The sequence below is a fragment of the Citrus sinensis genome, chromosome 3 (genome assembly GCF_022201045.2).
Source record: "Citrus sinensis cultivar Valencia sweet orange chromosome 3, DVS_A1.0, whole genome shotgun sequence".
In the NCBI taxonomy this organism is placed as follows: domain Eukaryota; kingdom Viridiplantae; phylum Streptophyta; class Magnoliopsida; order Sapindales; family Rutaceae; genus Citrus; species Citrus sinensis.
In genome coordinates, this window is record NC_068558.1 from 41,885,337 (window position 1) to 41,904,018 (window position 18,682).

The 18,682-nt window shown below is 34.4% G+C and overlaps 3 protein-coding genes across 4 annotated transcripts; 1 reads left to right on the forward strand and 2 right to left on the reverse strand.

The window, feature by feature from the left end:
* Positions 1-59: 59 nt before the first annotated feature.
* LOC102624414 (putative kinase-like protein TMKL1) lies at positions 60-4,917 on the reverse strand. Its single transcript, XM_006480126.4, has 2 exons — positions 3,066-4,917; positions 60-1,560 (listed from the first exon to the last, which is right to left on the reverse strand). Exons 1-2 carry the CDS (start codon positions 4,462-4,464, stop codon positions 920-922), a joined length of 2,040 nt encoding a protein of 679 aa, XP_006480189.2. The 5' UTR covers positions 4,465-4,917; the 3' UTR covers positions 60-919.
* Positions 4,918-9,490: 4,573 nt separating this feature from the next.
* On the reverse strand, positions 9,491-11,646 carry LOC102624125 (pentatricopeptide repeat-containing protein At5g48910). The gene has a single exon (XM_006480125.4). The coding sequence runs from the start codon at positions 11,558-11,560 to the stop codon at positions 9,632-9,634; it is 1,929 nt and encodes a 642-aa protein (XP_006480188.2). The 5' UTR covers positions 11,561-11,646; the 3' UTR covers positions 9,491-9,631.
* A 4,639-nt stretch (positions 11,647-16,285) lies between these two features.
* On the forward strand, positions 16,286-18,606 carry LOC102623839 (alcohol dehydrogenase-like). Of its 2 annotated transcripts, none has more exons than XM_006480124.4 (10): positions 16,286-16,450; positions 16,551-16,687; positions 16,802-16,848; positions 16,969-17,294; positions 17,380-17,462; positions 17,554-17,629; positions 17,737-17,798; positions 17,886-17,981; positions 18,069-18,230; positions 18,342-18,606. In XM_006480124.4, exons 1-10 carry the CDS (start codon positions 16,414-16,416, stop codon positions 18,456-18,458), a joined length of 1,143 nt encoding a protein of 380 aa, XP_006480187.2. In that variant the 5' UTR covers positions 16,286-16,413; the 3' UTR covers positions 18,459-18,606. The 2 variants fall into 2 exon arrangements, with proteins under 2 accessions (XP_006480187.2, XP_015386404.2); XM_015530918.3 differs by having other exon boundaries at positions 16,317-16,429.
* Positions 18,607-18,682: the final 76 nt, after the last annotated feature.

Genomic DNA, 18,682 nt, shown 5'->3' on the forward strand with positions numbered 1-18,682 from the left:
TATACTTGATTGTCCCAACTCCCAACCAGATATTTGACAAATGTACAAAATTTTTCAAAAAAAATTGTCATATGTCATCCCCATATACAACGCGAACATGACTTCACTTGTCATAATGCCATTCATCGATCGACCTCGGCATACTTTGTTTAGCTGCCGTAGTGTTGTTCACTTTATTTTTCCTTCCCCCAAGTATCTTCACCCATATGAACTGCTTACTTCACCCATTTCTGCCTATGTAACTATCAATTTTCATTTTCTTTGCACTTCACTTTTGTTTGGACGGCGTTAGACTGTTATAAGCAAAAGATTCTCTGTCGAGTTATTATAACTAGTAGTACCCACTTTTTTCTTCATTATGCTCTGTAATTAAGAGTTAATTCTCTTATGTGTCTCTCTCTGCTTTAAAAATCAATTTAAGCACAAGTTGCACATGATGGCAAGTGATTTGTTACTGCTATTAGGGACTAGAGATTATTTACTTGTTAGGTGCATAATTTTATGTCGTGCTAATGACAATACCACATTACTTGCATGTGATGGGAAAACGCCTGAAGGCCTAAGCATGTGCTGCCTAGCTCACCTACTTAACATTTAGAATTTAATTGCCGGACTGCATGTCAAAGTCCATGTTACTCGTATGAAATGTAGCTTGGTATGAGAATATGAAGTCACCATTACAGATACAGTTATGGCCAAGACTCTAGCATAATTCTTCAGACAATCCACACTACAGAATGCAATATCGTGAATTAAACAGGTGCCTAAGAACTAATCCATCTGCCAAATTATAACCTTCATTTTGAAAATATTGCACCATTCCTATTCCCTACATTCGCGAATCTAATGAGAGAGCAGGACATGATAATTAAAACACAGAATTTGAAGAAAATGTTAGGGGGAAGAAAAAAAAAGAAGCTTAGAAAGGGGTACCAATTTCACTCCTTGTTTCAGTTGGGCTATACAGAGCTGATCTGTTTCTTGGTCTATTCTCTTCCAACTGCTTCACAACTTCATCCATGGTGGGTCTAACTGAAGCTACGGGAGCACAGCAACCCATTGCAAGCTTCAACGCCTGAACTAAACCTTCTTCCATTGGACTTCTTATCCCCTTCATAATCTCCATGTCAAATACCTCCATTGTCGTCTCCTCCAAAACTGCCACTTTCACCATCGAGGTCAAGTCGACAAACTCACCATTTCTCCCACTTTTCCCTGGCTTCTTTCCTATCAGAATCTCCAATAAAAGTATTCCAAATGCATAAACATCTGTCCTGGAACTGCATTTCTTCATCCTTTGAAGTTCTGGTGCCTTATAACCATCGGCCTTTGCAAGTGCTACCATTTCGTCTGCAACTGCTGGGACCATTAACTGGTCAAGCCCAAACTCAGTGAGTCTAGACACAAAAAAGTCATCTACAAGCACATTCTTGGACCTTACGTTCCCATGTGTAATGGGTATCTCATGGCCAGTATGAAGATATGCAAGCCCCCTGGCTATACCCAATGCGATCTTGTGTCGTCGAGCCCAATTCAGCACCGGTTTTCCAGCTATAGTATCTGCATTCAAGCAGATGACATAAAAAAATAAGAATTATTAACTTGAATTCTATCCCAACAATTTGTAACATCAAAAATATATATAACTCTTGAACAAGTAATGGATCATTAAGGTCAAATAGCTATGCGATAACTTCTAGAGAACATTAATCTTTTCACGTTTTAGATTATGTTGGAATGAAAAAGTGGATTCCTTTATTGATCCTCACTGAGGGACATGAGCCTTACTTATTGTATCACTGAGCCCAAACATTATGAGCAATTGGGCTTCCCTTTGCTAAATGCACATAACAAGGAGTTGTTTGTGATGAGTGTAAGAATGGCTCTTGGCCTAAACTAATAAGAGAGCCCAGTCAATTGGTAAGCTATCTGAAAGAAATGATGACAAATTTCCGATAAAATTTGATCAAATATGCCGTATGCTGCAAACAAAATTGGGTTGCTCGATGTGGTGGAGGAATGGACATTGAGTTGGGTTAAACCTTCATTGCTTTTGGTGTGAAGGTGGGCAATTGGTTAACACTGAGTTTGGGACAAACATTGGGCATTGTGTACATCGATAAACAAATTCAGTGTTGACTTTTGAGCATACAGACAGCAACAATCATTAAACTTAAGATGATCCAATATATCTATGTACATTTAGTTAAGAACGCTAATTGAGCCTTGGCTCGGTCAATGCTACACTGACCTTTATAAAGCTTGACCTAGCCCTGAAACCTAACAGGCCTCTACAGTTCAAACTGGGCTTTACCCTCCGAAATTATACCATATGGCTAAGCCAGCACACCACTCTAGTAAGAACAGATAATTCAAGCATTTTTTTTTTAGAAGTAAATGCAAGTATTTTCTAGGACAATCCTTATCAGCCACTTGAAATTCTGTTAGGAAGCACAATCCTTTGATCAGATACCATGGATTTGTTCATAATTTTGCAATATGTAAAGTTGTTGGAAGAGAATGAAGTTGCTTAGAGATCATCAACTGGTCCTACAGCTCTAAGCGGTCCAGCTCTAAAGATAGTATGAGGGCCACTACTTGAGCTAAAGCTCAAGGAATTTGTTTCAATATTACTAGCAGCAGAGTTATTTTTTATTTTCATATTATAGTCGAGATATCACAATGATGGGGGTTTCTGGATAACAAATGTTCTCTTTAGTTTCCAACATCAGTGGACACCTTTTTGTAATCACCTGTATTCACTATTACAAAGTATAAGAGATACTACTTTCCAAAGGAACAAAGAGACATTCCACAGGTATCTATCCTGGGCAACTTAATGTGTCGTATGAATGGTGCAACTTCTTGTGTTTGTTTCTTACAATTATCCGTTGCTTAATCAATTAAGTAAATGCAGGGCAATCTTTTAGCAATTTACATATGCTTTGGCAATTAAAGGAGATTCAGCTCTTACACCTAGTCTGATAGTGGTATAAGCAATAAAGCACTCATAAGAGGCTGGCACATAAATTAAAAGCAGAGAAAGTACAACAAAATGTTCATACCGTGTAAAAGATCATGGAGTGTCCTGCTGGGAAAGTAATCATAAATAAGTAGCTTCTCCCCCCTCTTTCCCTGATAGAAAGCCCGCAAAGGAATCAAATTCTCATGTCGAACCTTTCCCAATTGCCGTATCACAGGCAAACATGAACTCCTATCTTTGCAACTACCTTCCCTCAACAATCTCAAAGCTATGGTCGCTCCATCTGCAAGCTTTGCCTTATAAGCAGTCCCATAAGTTGTCTTCTCAATAACCTGGCCTGTAGCATTCAACACATCTTCTAATGTTAAATGCTCGCCGCCTTGGAATATAATCAGCTTTCCTTCACCACCAGCACCACCAGCAGCACTACCTCCACTCATACCATTTTCCTCGTCTTCTCCTTCCTCAAATTCTTCTTCACTATCTCCCCGATTTTTTCTCTTCTTATTTTGCACATAACCAATTAACAACGAAGCAAAAACCACAGCTCCAGTCATTAATCCAATCACAAGACCAGCAATTGCCCCTGAACTCAACCTAGAATTTCCACTACAATCTCTTAAAGGAAACCCACAAAGGGCAGGACTGTTTCCTTCAAAAACCTCCGCACCAAACTTCGATTCACTAAAAACTGGCAACACCCCGCTAAAATTATTGTGAGAAAGATTCAACTTTTCGAGGCTCAACCTAGTTAAACCCTCAGGAATGGAACCTGAAAACAAGTTATTCGAAATATCAAGCTCTTTAAGAGCTTCAAACCTAGTAACAAACTCAGGGAAGCTCCCTGAAAACTTGTTGCTACCCAAATCAAGATACTGCAAGTCGCTACAAGTAGAGTTTGGAAGTGCAGGTTCAGGGAGAGCCGCAGTGAGTGAATTACCATGCAGCCTTAGAGACACAAGCCTATCACATAAATTCCAAATAGATGGAGCTAAAACACCAGTAAAAAGATTAGCACTCAAATCAATTTCAGATAGTGAAGAGCTATAACCAAGCTCAAAAGGGATGGTTCCTTTGAGTGAGTTGACGTTAAGGTACAAACTTTGAAGCATAGAGAACTCACCAAGCTCCCTAGGGAGTGACCCAGTGAGGTTAGCTGACGGGAGCTGAATAGAGAGAAGGTGAATAGATGAGTCTTTATAAAGAGAAAGGTTTGCCCATTGTGGTAAAGAGATGTCACTGCATGAAAGAGGAGACCCATTTGTGGAGATCCATTTGAGCCCTCTCCATTGACACAAAGGCACTGATATGTTCCATGAAGATAAAAGCAAGTTCTCATCGTCACCTTGTAGTGAACTTTTGATCTTTCCTAAGAGAAGCTCAACGTCTGATGAAGCAGAAGCTGGAGACGAAGAAGCTAAAGACTCAGTGAGGCAGAAGAAGAAGACAATGTAGCAGCAGCAAAGTTTCAAAAACGCCATGAACGAAGCAGGGACAAAGAAGAAAGAGAAGCAAAGAGGAGAAAAGTAAAATTGGTACTGAGTGTGTGGTTTTGTGAAGTTTTATGAAAGAGTTTTCTTTTTGGGAAAGCTGACAGAGTGTTGACTAAAATGCATATAACTTCATCTCATACACTGAATAGCCCAATAATTCTACGGTCATGATTTGTCTATTTCAATTGAAATAATCAAATGGGAGTGTAAAAATGGAATCCCCTCCTTGATCATACACCGTTTAACGTTAATCGAAGCTCAGTTTTCAAACAATCATGATATTTGAATGGTGATGTTGCTGGGGAAGAGGTGCACTTGAAAGGAGCGCCATATTAATAAATTATTGATGATTGTTTTTTCTTGACATTAATTAATTCCCTTCACGCTCGCCTTTCGAATCATAAATTTTTTTACTTTTGAATTTTTTTATTTTACTTTTTTTTTTTTTTTTGGAAAGTTGGTTTTGCAGGACGCCACCACCAACAGCAACGCAGCAGGCATTGTCTTTTCAAAGTAAAAGTTCAGAGATAGTTCATATGTTCGTATGATCTTCCATCTTTTATCATTCTACGCGTGTCTAGAAAAACAAAAAAAAAAAGGGAAAAAAATTCTTGTGACTTTAGGATGATTTCGAAAGAAAACTAAAGTAGTTTAGGAAATATGCAAATAAAATAAAGAAAAGGGGGCTGATGCATAATATTAGCCTTCCAAAATTTTCGGTGCCCGTTACACAACTCACTCAGCTAGCTCTTTACTACCGTCTGCTGATCGCTTCTGTTATATCGAGAGAATACATTAGGACTCACCGATAAAGAGTTTGCCGGCAATAGGGTAATTTCCTCTCAGTCCCTAAATTTTAGACTAATCACTTAGTGAGTCTTTATATTTTAAATATTATCGAAAGGTCAATTTCGTTATTGGTGGCTATTAAATATGACTTTTAAGAATAAAATAATATTTTTCATATCATGTAAATTTTTTTTTTGATATAATAAAAAATTTACTTTTGAACTATTTTGGATCGAGTTTATTATAATCTAAATGTCTATCATCACTTAAATATTCGTGAATATATTACTCTGTACACATTAATAGGAAAATATAGATCTCTATTCAATTAAATTAAAAAGGAAATAAATTATTGGACTCAAATCCATGCAGAAAAGGATGGGCACTGCCGGTGGTATTTGCTTGTATGGTTGGTGTAAGCTAATATCAAAATAAACCATCAACGGATGAAAATATAAGAACTAATTATTTAATTAGCTCAAATATTAAGAAGTAAAGGAAATTTTCTTCAACTTTCGTCTTTCTGGAGAAAAAAGGAATATTTTTAACATAAAAGTTGAATAAACGATTGAGTGGAAGTCTTTAGTGGGCCCATGAAATCCATCGTACGATTGACGGTGGAGATGACGAGTGTAGCTAGATCATGATGGTGTTGGGTAAGCCATAGGAGGTCTTACATGGGCCCACATGCTTGTGGGTCAAAGTACAAAAGAGAGGCAAAGCCCAAGCCATCAAGTGGAAAGGGGAATGAGGAGAAGGAGAATCTAATATGTCCTATGGCCTTTTTTATGCGAACAGCAGCACAGGGACAGGGAGAGCATGATGAAGAAGGGGGAAAGCATGAACTTTAAATTTCTGCTGTTAAAAAAAAGATAATCATATATTAATGAAGTAGGGTCATTTTCACCAAAAAAAACAGGCTCTTATTTTCGCCTTGGCCATTTTTAATTTTTCTAAATGATGCTTTCGGGAATGCCCTTTTCTTCTTTTGTACAATGCTTTTCAGTTTTCACGCTGCATCGAAAATTTGAGATTTCTTCAAGGTGAATATTTTTTACAGCTAGCATAATTATAGAAAACTTGTGAGAGTTATAAAAAAAAAAAATTAAAAAAATTCCTACTAACGCTAGGATTCGGATGAACTTAACATTTATGCAATTCTAGTTAACTTGTAAAGACTGTATATGTATGTGTTTTGACTACTTTTTTGTATCGCAAAGAGTCAAATTAATAATTAGTTCACCTAATATTTCCTTCATGTTACATGAAGTTTCTGTTAGACATTCATATTCCACTCTTCACATTTTTCTCATGCATCTTATAAAAGTTGTGAATTTCAACGACACAAATAATATTAAAATTTATTATTTTTTGTCAATTTTATAATAATTATTTACAAAATATGAACGTGTGCACTTGAAATTTTTTTCTCTATACTTATAAGTAGTAAAACAAATGAAAGAAATTAGAGTATTTTGAGTTGTTTTAGATATTGTGATGAATAAATTAATACGTATTGAATTTGAGTTGATAGTACATGTCTCTTATATAGCATATACAAGGCGATGTTAAGGTTAACTTTAGACACGTGTATCTCATCTCACTCATTCGTGGGTCTGGTTATGGATTTTATTATTTCGAGATTAGACGTTAGAGGGTGGGGATATTGGATTAAAAAAAAAACATAGGGGATAAGTAAGTACTTTTCTGAAAAATAATAATAATAATTGAAAACAGTATACATAATATTATTTTTTTGTTTAGAAGGAATTAATGCATAAAATAATTGGTGTTTCAAGTATGCGCCGGGAATCCTACGCAGAAACTTTATTGGAGGAGTGTCTAAATCCTCAAACGCAATTGAAAAGAATGAGCAAGTGGTTGAGATATGACGACGACACACAGATTTGGAAAAAAGATGGACTGTGTAACGTATTTTGTTGGCATTTTGCTATTCAAACTCACGCCAAGTCTTAATGAATTATTGGTTTCCTTAACACTCTATGATTTTTCATCACCCCACCTTCATACGAAATCATATCGCAAATCTTTGACCTTTATGGCTGTCCCTCTTCATCATTTCATCCAAATATGAGAGAGAAAAATGAAAAACCATAAAAAAATTACAGAATTTGACAGCCAATTTTTTTAGCCCAAGTACACAATCATGGCTTCTAATGAATAGCTTTTCAAGAAATGATAATTTTAGTAGGTAATTTGGTTATAACTTGCATGCATTCTTGACCTATATTGGAGGATCATGCTTTTAATTATATTTTCCAAGCCCCTAACTACTTTTTCAAAGTAGACTGAGGCACCATAAAGGAATTTGAAAATTTAAGCCTAATTTCAGCATCATTATGTATGTACGTTAACGCTTGACACAAAGAATTTTCAATTTGCACGAATTTGTCAAGCATGGTGTAAACATATTGATTGGTGACATCTCAGACTTTGCATGGTGTGAACATATTGATTGTCTCAAGACTTTAGAGAGATCCTTTTGGTACTAATGTTGATGTAGAATGGTTGGTAAGATGTTTGCAATTTTGATTTGGAAGATAATTAAAGGGATTTCCATTTTATAGTAGTTGTTTAATGAAAAACTAATGTAGTAGTAGCTTGATAACTTAATACTCGATTAAATAATTATTTTTACCGGTTACAACTTAGGGACTATGTAATAAATTAATAATTTGATTAATTTATAAAAAATCATTTAAAAATTCTTATTTTACTATGGGATCTACTTACCGTGTAAATTAATAATTACCTAATTTGAAACTAAATCCACACGGCATGTCATGTGATTTTTGTAAAATATATTCCCAGTATTGTTTGTTTTTTTCTTAAAATTGATTTGGATTTGGATCTCATCTCTAACTTCTCATTTTTTTTTTTTTGTAATATGAAATTTCAGTTTGCATTATCGTTTTGCAACAAGTATGAGACATGCTCTATATGTCATTTATAGTACGGGAAAACAAAAACTCTGCAATATTCTAATTACTAACAATATAAAACTACTAACTACTAGTCAAATGAAACACATAATAAATACTAAATTAAGACAAATAAAACATATTCTACAATAATCTAGAAATTTCTTCATAAAATAAATAATTTATTAATTTATCGATATATTAATAAATTTTTCATAGTTCCAATGTTTTAAGGGCCAGTTTAGAAATACCGTAGCCTTGAAAATAATTACTATTAGTTGTGCTGTAAAAATAATCAGCTATGAAGAGAATTAGTCAAATGTTTGGTAAAATTAATTTTTAAAAGTACTGTGAGTTTTAAAGTTGTTATATGTGTTCAGTAAATCTTATTGTTAAATTGTTGAAAGAATGTAAATAATTGAATTAAATATAAAGTGAATAAAATTGATTTCCACATTTATAAATATCTATATAAATTTTTTTAATCTTGTATATATATAATAATTGATAACTAAAATAAATATTTTATATTATTAATTTAATTTTTTTTTAATTTTGTTATCTCAATATAATTGGTAATAATAATAATCTCTTTAAAGTTAATGATTTTATTTCCTAATTGATAAGGATAATTTTGAATTTTTGTAATATATATGAAGATGTATATAAAATTATATTAAGTATAAAAGTAATTTTCAAAATCAAATTTAAAAAAGTTATTCATTCCTTACTTTTCAAAATCATTTTTGACAAAATCATCTCATTCTACATAAGATTTTGAAAAATAAGGAAAGAATAACTTTTTTAAATCTTCTGTAAGATGATGTGATTTTGCCAAAAATAATTTTTTAAAAATTTATCAAACACCAAAATAAACTTTTAGCTTTTCAAAACTACTTTTGAACTTCTCAAAAGTAATCCCAAATGACTATAATTTATCGAAATTAATATACTATTTTTATCAAAATTATAATTTATAAATCATATTTATCTAATACTATCAATTTTTATTTCTCACAACTTTCATTTCACAACACCAACGAGTCATGTTACCCACAATATCAATTGGAGCCCAAGTCAAAGACAATTGCCTCAGGAGGGTAAGGGAAATCAGCCCAATTATTATGAAAGGCAAGATCCTTTAGCTGGAAAGCCATTAAGAAAAATAACGAAGGCATCCTTCAGCACAAGTAAATGCAGCTATTGAGGAATAAACTCCGTTCCATTCAATTCATTGTCAAATCTTGTGGCTAAAAACATATGAGGTACTCAAAGGTGGGGAATTATTAAATTAAAATGCAATTATATTAATCATGTTAAGATTTTCAAGTAATTTCATTCACTCTAATGTAAAGTTCTGAATAAACAATGCCTGATACCTTAAGTAGTTGCAGTACAATGTTGGGCCAAACGAGTAAGAAGTTTTACCAATAGTCCATACACGAACATGATCCATTTTCAAAATGGTGAAATCGCTTTCGATCTCTGACAATTATCTTGCGTTTATATATCTTTGAGATCAGTTTCATTGAAGAGTGACAATCTTCACAAATTCGCAGATTCTTGACTATCCGAAGTGTTGTTCCAGGGTTTGTACTGATTAAACCGAACGCAATTGCAATCTTCTCACTGTGATAGTGCAAGGCGCTTTCTTTCTCTTCCTCCTCCATGTTAAGCAAGACTTGTGTGGTTTTTGGCCTATAACCCGACAAGCTTAAGTGGCTGGAAATTTCTTCCAACATTAAATGAATTTCTTTTGCTTTGGGATGGGAATCATCTTCCACAAGGAATTCATGTATCATACCATTCAGTTCAATCCAACTGCAACCAGGGTCTTTCCTTATGTCCATTTGTTTCATTTTTAATCTTACCTCTGCAACCCCCTCCCAATTTCCTGAAGAAGCATATATATTTGATATACCGACATAAGCTCCACTGTCATTAGGAGCCAATTTCATTAACACCTTTGCTACACGTTCCCCCATTTCAATGTTTCCATGAGTTTTACAAGCACCAAGCAAGGCCTTCCATATCACATCATCCGGTTCAATTGGCATATTCAGTATAAGCTCTTCAGCTTCTTCCAAAAGACCAGCACGACCTAAAAGATCAACCATACAGCCATAATGTTCGATTCTAGGTTCCAAACCAGTGACATTTACCATGTGGTTGAACATTAACCGACCCTCTTCCACTAAACCTGCATGACTGCAAGCACTCAGAAGACCAATATACACAACATCACTAGGTTTTACACCAGCTTGTTCCATTCTGGAGAAACAATCAAGAGCATCCTGTGCTCGACCATGCATGGCAAACCCTCCAATCATAGCACTCCATGCAATTGCATTCCTTTGGGGTATCCTCTCAAAGACTTGAATTGCATTCTCAATGCTCCCACATTTAGAATACATATCAATCAGTGCAGAGCCGAGGATATCATTAATCTCAATTGCATTCTTCTCTGCATACAAATGCACCCATTTACCCAATTCAAGAGCCCCAAGTCGTGAAATTGCAGGAAGAACACTAACAAATGTGACATAATTTGGACAAATATCTCCGTTTTGCATCTCACGAAACATCTCAATCGCCTCCCTAAACTGCCCATTTTGAGCATACCCAGATATCATCACATTCCATGACACAACACTTCTCTGAGGCATTTCATCAAACAAGGCTCTAGAAGCTCTAAAATTTCTAAGTCTAACGCACCCATCAATCATCACATTCCACAAAATCACATAACCCTCTTGCCTCCTCTTATCTCTCAATAACAATCCATTATTTCCAAACTCAACAACATTTTTATCAAACAATCTATGAGCATTATCCATATCCCCACACATAACATACATTCGAACGAGATTGCTTACAACAAACTCATCATAAACCAATCCAAATTTAACTATCAAGCCATGAACCTGCTTTCCTTCTCGAAGCCTCGCTGTTTTAGCACAGGCTTTTAACACAGAAGGGAATGTAAATTTATTAGGCAACACAAAGCCGTCACAGGCCATTTGATAAAAAACCAATAACGCATGCAATGAATCATCATCATCTTTACACTCGGAGAAAGCTCTTATGATAGTGTTATAAGAAAAGCAATTGGGTTCACGAATTTGGGTGAAAACCTTATGCGCGTACTCTAAGTCGCGGAGATCGGAGACGGCGCATAAGCGAAGGATTTCGGCTGCAGCAAGTGGGTTGCGGATTTGGCCGGTTTTGATGAAGTGGGCGTGGACTTGAGTTAATTCTCGCATGCTCTTGCATTTTGTGATCTCTGGGAATTGAGAAGATGGGTGTGGTGATGAATTTGTTGTTGTGGGTTTGTAAATTGTTGCTAAGTTCATTTGAGTTCTTTTTTGTTTGAGACGTGTTTCGTGAGTTAAAAGAGTGGAGTTCTGAGTTTTCTGTGTGGATGAGATTGTCTTTTGAATTACAGTTGAAATTTATGTTTGCGGCTTTATTTATTTATATTTATATCATCATCATTATTCTCATTATTATCATTATTATTAGAATGAGATTATTTATACTTTAAAGTAATTTTATATGTTTTACTTTTTAAAAAAAAATTATATTATTAAATATTTATAATCAAATTTACTGTTAGGATAAGCTTTATGATTAAATAAAATATTAAATATAATTGTCATTCCTTTAAAATTCAATTAAATAAAACATAAAACAATTAAATTTCTTATTGTATTAAGCTATCATTTCAAATTGTTCGCAACTTTGAACAACTCCTGAGTGATCTTATAAAATCCTAATAGCTGCAATTTGTTTCTATTATTGGTTGTAATTATGGTCTCCATTTCATTAAAAAGTATTGGGAAAGAAACCGCACAAGCAGTTTCAATTAAGTAGAAATTAACTTTTTCTCTCTTCTTGAAATAAGTAGAAATTAAACCAATATAATCGAAAGTAATAAATCAGTTATAAGAATTTTATGTGGAAAATTCAAATTAGGAAAATTCACGGGATCGTAATCCGATATAATCATTCACAATATAATAATAGGATTACAATTTACAGAACAAGTTCTTCTCTTGATAATACTAGATGTTAAGATTCTCGACAATCTTTGTTTACATTAACTGCTTAATATTTATTTCTCTAATAAATAAATATCTCAAATAACAGTATAAAATAAGATCAAGACAAGTAAAAATATAGAAGGCCGTGCCAAGAATTTACCTTTTAAATTTAAGAGAAAAACTGAGTAAAGTCGCTTCTTTATTGTCTAATGAAAGATTGACCCTTGCCACCAATTCTTATTCTCTCCCTTACCTTTTCACGCTTTGTGGTATATATATGTGCTGGCAATGGGGTGTTCATAATCCAATCCGATCCGCTCAATTCGTCTAATCCATATAAATTCGATCCATGGGTTGGTGGATTTGATTGGATTGAAAATTTAAAAATCCGCAGTCGATGGATTAGAAATGTTACTTTTGTGAATCTGTAAAAATCTGCGAATTCGCAAAAAAAAAAAAACTTGTAAATATGACATTATATTTACAAATAAATAAATAAGTTAAAATATAGTTATATTAACACCATTTTATATCTTATCCGGTAATAATATAAAATAAAAATATAACTTCCTAGACAATTAATTTTCATGTATTGATATAAACAAACAAGATTTTTTTTTTCTTTTTGATGTGTTATATTTTGAAACTTTGAATACATTTTCTAACTTTATTTAAACAATTAATTTATTTAAATCTTATTTAATTTTAAATTTGATGGCCAGTAAAATCATTTATATATTTTTTTTTATTTAGTTAGTTTATGGATAAGACGTAATTAAAAATTTTTAACTTACAAACTAATCCGCAAAATGGTGGATTAGATATAGATTAGGTCAAATCCGCATTCGATCTACAGACGTATGGATTGAATTTGCATTGAATTTCACCAAACCATGGATTGGATTGGATTAAAAATCTATAATTCGTAAAATTATGGATCAAATATAGATTGATGTCCAATTCACAAAATCCGATCAGCCCTATTTAATGTGCTACCGCATCACCTACTTTCATTTACATGTTCTATTGGATGATTTCATCTAAGTTCAAAACTTAGTGATAATTGCATGTCAAGTTAATTTTTTAAACTTTAAGCATTTGGGCGACCCAAATGAGATGAGTCCCAATAAATCTCCCTCTTCAAATCATGTGCGGGCACCACCAAGTGCTCTTTCTACTTGCACTTTTCAACTTCTCCTTGGGTAATGACTTTATCATCATATTTGATCTATTATCCGTTGTGTAAATATTCTTAAGCACGTCTCATATTTAATGATACCCATCAATATACTTAAATTTTGAATAGTATGTTGAATTCCTTACCAAATGAATGGTAGTTTGATAGTTAAAGTAAACAACATTACTGTCTTGTTTCACACTCAGCTCTCATAGGAAATTCTTTATCCATAAGGTTTCTTTACAACTTTTAGTGATCACAAATTCACAATGTATTTTGTTTATGTGGTAGACAAAGCAACACATTACTAAGTCTGGACTACTATGAGATTGCTCCCCTGCAAAGGTGAGCAAATATCATGATATGGATTTTTTGGAATCAACATCTCCTACTATATCTATATCTATGTACACTTGTAACATATGTTTGTCACCACCAAAATATAAACATGTTCTAAAAGTGCCTTTGAGATATTTAAGAATCTACTTCACTATTATCTAATTATTTTTCCTAAATTAGAGAGAAATCGACTGACTATAACAATTATATGAGCAATATTTGATCTTATACAAAGAATGACATATATTAAAGAGGGAAATAGTTAGTTTTAGTAAATTGGCTTGTTCTTTGCTGCCAACTACTTATAAACTGTTTCTAATTTCCTATAAGGAAAATCAACCTTAGATTCTTTCGTGACATGGTGATACGTACTTTAATCAATCCGCGACCTAATAGTACCAACAGTTTTCTGGTTCAATTGAGCCTATTTCTTATCATTTGAATCAGTGAATTTAACATTTTCATCTTTAATGGGTTCGTATAAGTCTTTCATCTAAAGCAAATCCCTTAGTCTAGACTTTCAAATACCATAATTCCATGACTATAGTTTAATCATGCACGTTAAAGACTCTTCTATCTTAACCACACAAGTAATAAAATTACACAACCTCTCATTCTAATACTAGTATTAGCTGGTCTTGCGACTTTCTCAACCCCAAAAGCCAGCTCAGGGGTGAATTGCTGAGCCTTTCTCTTACATTTATAAAGTCAGCACCAACCCCATTCACAAGCGATGTAGGATAATCTCAACAAGAAGAGGAGGGTAACGACGACCTATCTAAGCTCTAATTAATTATCTTAAATATTGAGACGAAAGAAAATATATTGTAAATGATGTGAAACAAATTTATGTGCTTTTAATGAGTTTATAATTTAATTTTCTTTTCTTTTTTAGTGGATTAAATACTTTTTTAAAGTGTATATAGCGTCACCCTTATTATTATTTAAGGACTTGTTGCTCATCAAGTAATTAGACAATTATGAAAACCACTTTCGATAAACTATAAGTTGATAGCCGCCTAAATTCACATATTTTCATATCATTCCAAACTTGGGAGAAATTGATATATAGCACCGCCTTAACAAAATAAAATTTTAATTATATCTCCCCAATTATAATTGTGATAAGCATTTATATTTCCCCAAGTTTGGGGTAAAAACCTTGCCTATATGAATTCAGAACCCAGTAGACTTTTTATTAAATATGTGTAGACTGAAACAACCTAACAAAATATATAATTATATCCCTAATAAAAAATAACGAAAATACTGAATAACCGAAATACTCACATACTCCGCTTTTATTTTCTTTTTCTACCATTTTCTCTCCTCTCTCATATAAATGGGTTAAAATTGAGAATCTATCTCCATAAATAATTTTAGATACCACAATCAAAAGCTAAGTAACAAACAAAGGGAATAGAGACCCTAGAGTAGGTTTGAGCAGAAGACTGTGATTAAAATGGATGTGATGTGGGTTTATGCGTGGCAATTGAAACACTTTGTCATATACAATACCACCTTACTGTCTTTACATTCATAGCTCGTGGGTTAAACCTATTTCAAATGCATGTGAATTCAAGCGAGATCACACTATTCACTGAAGAACATATTGAGTGTGTTTGAGAATGAAGTGTTGTATCTTTTAAGTTACAGTTATTGTGGAGTAAAAACTATAGCTGTAGAGTAGAAGTTGGGAAAAAAATTTATTAAGCTATTAAAGTCCAACTATAAATATTAACAAATATATTAATAATTAAGATTTAGCAGCTCAATTATCTCACCACACTCCCAAACAGGCTAACTATGATAAATGTATCCCCAAAGAATAAGGTACGGGACCACACAGGCCTCAGCCTCTGCTGTCCAGCGAGCAAGAGTAATGTGGAATCACACTAGGAAAATGAATTGGGCTTCGTTGCATTTTTAAGTATACCTGGATTCGAAACCCTTGATCTGTTATCTTCATTCCTCTTGACATATTATTATCTTAAAATATAAAACACGTTTTCACAGTTTTTTAAATTTAAAAACAATGTTCAAATATTATATCAATAGCGTGTACTATAAAATTATTAAAAATAGGTTTTCAATAATATTTTAATTTTCAAACCAAATTTTAAATTCGAAGTTACTTGAGAGCTAAGGGCCAAAAAGAAAAAAAAATAGAAATATCATCCATAAGAAATTAGTTAGTGGATGGCGTGGAAATATTGATATGGTCACGACTATTTTAGAGCTGCTTTAAGGTCGAGCACGAATTATACCCACACGTAAAGTGATAAATAATAAAAAACACTTTATAACTATCATCGTGATTATGAATGAGTACTCAATTTTAAAACGGTTCCAACATAACTGAACCGTATTGATATTCGTCTCGTTTGCTTCAGTCCAAATACATAGCGATCATCATCCTACGCAGTAACGTTTCTCTACTTATCATTGGATTTAGACTAAACCTTCTGCACAGGGTCCATAGATCACGTGTTGAAACTTGAATGGTTTGGCATTATTTGATTTTGCTGTGGAGGAAGATTGTGGCCACGACGAAAACATGTGCTTAATAAATGGTTCACAATTATTAAAGCTCCTTATCTTTAACAATACTTAGCTTTGTGTTCATTCTCATTGGGAATCATCACCAATGTCGAGCACTGCTGGTCTTATTCTTACCTGCAAAGGTATATTATATACATTGTCGAAATGAATTTGACCACTTGATCTAACTTTTTCATTTTTTTAATGTTTTTTTCGCTTTTTGTCATATTTGATTTTTTGCAGCGGCGGTTGCTTGGGAAGCAGGGAAGCCGCTGATCATTCAGGATGTGGAGGTTGCTCCTCCACAGGCCATGGAAGTGAGGATCAAGATCAAATACACCTCTCTTTGCCGCACTGATCTCTATTTCTGGGAGTCCAAGGTCTGTCACAATTGACAATAATATACTCTACTTCCCACGCCCCCGCAGATCATTGAAATGCTAAGCCAAAAGCATAATTCTTTTAACCCCAGGAATTTTGTTTTTGGTTTTCAGGGTCAGACACCCTTGCTTCCTCGCATATTTGGGCATGAAGCAGCAGGGTATGCTACAATGTGAATCCTGTTGAATTAAATTGCATCAGAACTGTTTTTCTTGATCAATTCGTTCATGTTACAAATTCAAACTTATAATTATCATAGCTAAGTTCAATCTTATAACAGGGTTGTGGAAAGTGTTGGGGAAGGTGTTTCAGACCTTGAAGTAGGGGATCACGTACTCCCGGTATTTACAGGGGAGTGTGGGGATTGTAGACACTGCAGGTCGGATGTAAGCAATATGTGTGACCTTTTGAGAATAAACCCAGTCAGGGGAGTCATGCTTGCTGATGGACAATCTAGGTTTTCCATCAATGGGGAGCCTGTAAATCACTTCCTTGGAACATCCACCTTTAGCGAGTACACTGTCGTTCATTCAGGCTGCGTTGCAAAGATCAATCCTCTGGCACCTTTGGACAAAGTCTGCATTCTCAGTTGTGGCGTCTCAACAGGTTATTCTTAGTAAAATTTGTTTTCAACTATTTTATTTTATTTTTTCTCCTTGGTAAAATGACCTAACCGCTCCACGAGTTTCAGGGCTAGGTGCAACTCTAAATGTGGCAAAACCTGAAAGGGGTTCGTCAGTCGCTGTCTTTGGCCTCGGAGCTGTTGGTTTAGCAGTGAGTTTTAGACAAATCTGTGAATCATGTAGAAGGTTCTCCTTAATTCCTCATGGATAGAGCTACTCTTACCGATCCATATGTGCTCTAGGCTGCAGAAGGTGCAAGAATTGCTGGAGCATCAAGAATTATTGGTGTTGATAGGAGCTCCAAGAGGTTTGACGAAGGTAACATTAGTTATTTCCTTATTGATCCTTATCTAATGTGGGAAATTAAAGTTTGTTTAAAGGAGAAATTGAAACTAATCTATTGCTTTATACTCTTTGCATGTTAGCCAAAAAGTTTGGAGTAACTGATTTTGTCAACACCAGTGAGCATGACAGACCAATTCAAGAGGTTTAGTTTCGTGATCTACACTCCATCACCGAATCATTTTGTGGAAATACCAGCAGCTTATTTCAATAGCACTTTAAAATCTTACAGGTAATTGCAGAGATGACGAACGGTGGAGTTGACAGAAGTGTGGAGTGCACCGGCAACATTGATAACATGATCTCAGCCTTCGAGTGTGTTCATGATGTATGTCAATAAGCGCTCTCTATTCATTGCTAATGGTGCATGGATGCAATTCTCGCTGTGCTGAACTTTGAATTTCGAACAATGCAGGGATGGGGTGTAGCTGTGCTCGTTGGAGTCCCCAGTAAGGATGCAGTGTTCATGACCAAGCCGATCAATGTACTTAACGAAAGAACCCTCAAAGGAACTTTCTTCGGGAACTACAAACCGCGGACTGATCTGCCCTCTGTCGTTGATATGTACATGAACAAGGTAATCCGATTTTCTTCTTCAAGACCAAGTTTTAGATGTGTTATTATTATTCGTTGTTAATTGCCATCAATTTCACCGTCTGGAAATTATTGTTGTCACAATACGGCGCAGCAACTGGAACTGGAGAAGTTTATAACCCATCGCATCCCTTTCTCGGAAATCAATAAAGCCTTCGAGTACATGGTGAAAGGGGAGGGTTTGAGGTGCATTATCAGCATGGAAGACTAGGAGCGAAAAAGGGAAAGAATAATCAAGTAAATAACAACAGTAGGTGTTCAAGCACCTGCTATTGACTTCATCTTTGTAACTTGATGCATCAGTCCCTAAGTATATGTCTTTCAAGTTCGGAAATAAAGCTTTTAAGTTCGTTTATTTATTTTTATTTTGTTGTTTAAACTCAAGTATAACGCCAAGAAAGGTGATTGTACATGTATGTTCACTTGAAATCAAGA

Excerpts from the sequence above, each read along its gene's own strand:
- LOC102624414 (XM_006480126.4), bottom strand. The coding sequence starts at position 4,464 with ATGGCGTTTTTGAAACTTTGCTGCTGCTACATTGTCTTCTTCTTCTGC. Across the intron at positions 1,561-3,065 it reads ACTCCATGATCTTTTACACG|ATACTATAGCTGGAAAACCG; the intron begins GTATGAACATTT and ends GCTTGAATGCAG.
- LOC102624125 (XM_006480125.4), bottom strand. The coding sequence starts at position 11,560 with ATGAACTTAGCAACAATTTACAAACCCACAACAACAAATTCATCACCA.
- LOC102623839 (XM_006480124.4), top strand. The coding sequence starts at position 16,414 with ATGTCGAGCACTGCTGGTCTTATTCTTACCTGCAAAG. Across the intron at positions 16,688-16,801 it reads TCTATTTCTGGGAGTCCAAG|GGTCAGACACCCTTGCTTCC; the intron begins GTCTGTCACAAT and ends TTTGGTTTTCAG. Across the intron at positions 17,982-18,068 it reads CCTTCGAGTGTGTTCATGAT|GGATGGGGTGTAGCTGTGCT; the intron begins GTATGTCAATAA and ends CGAACAATGCAG.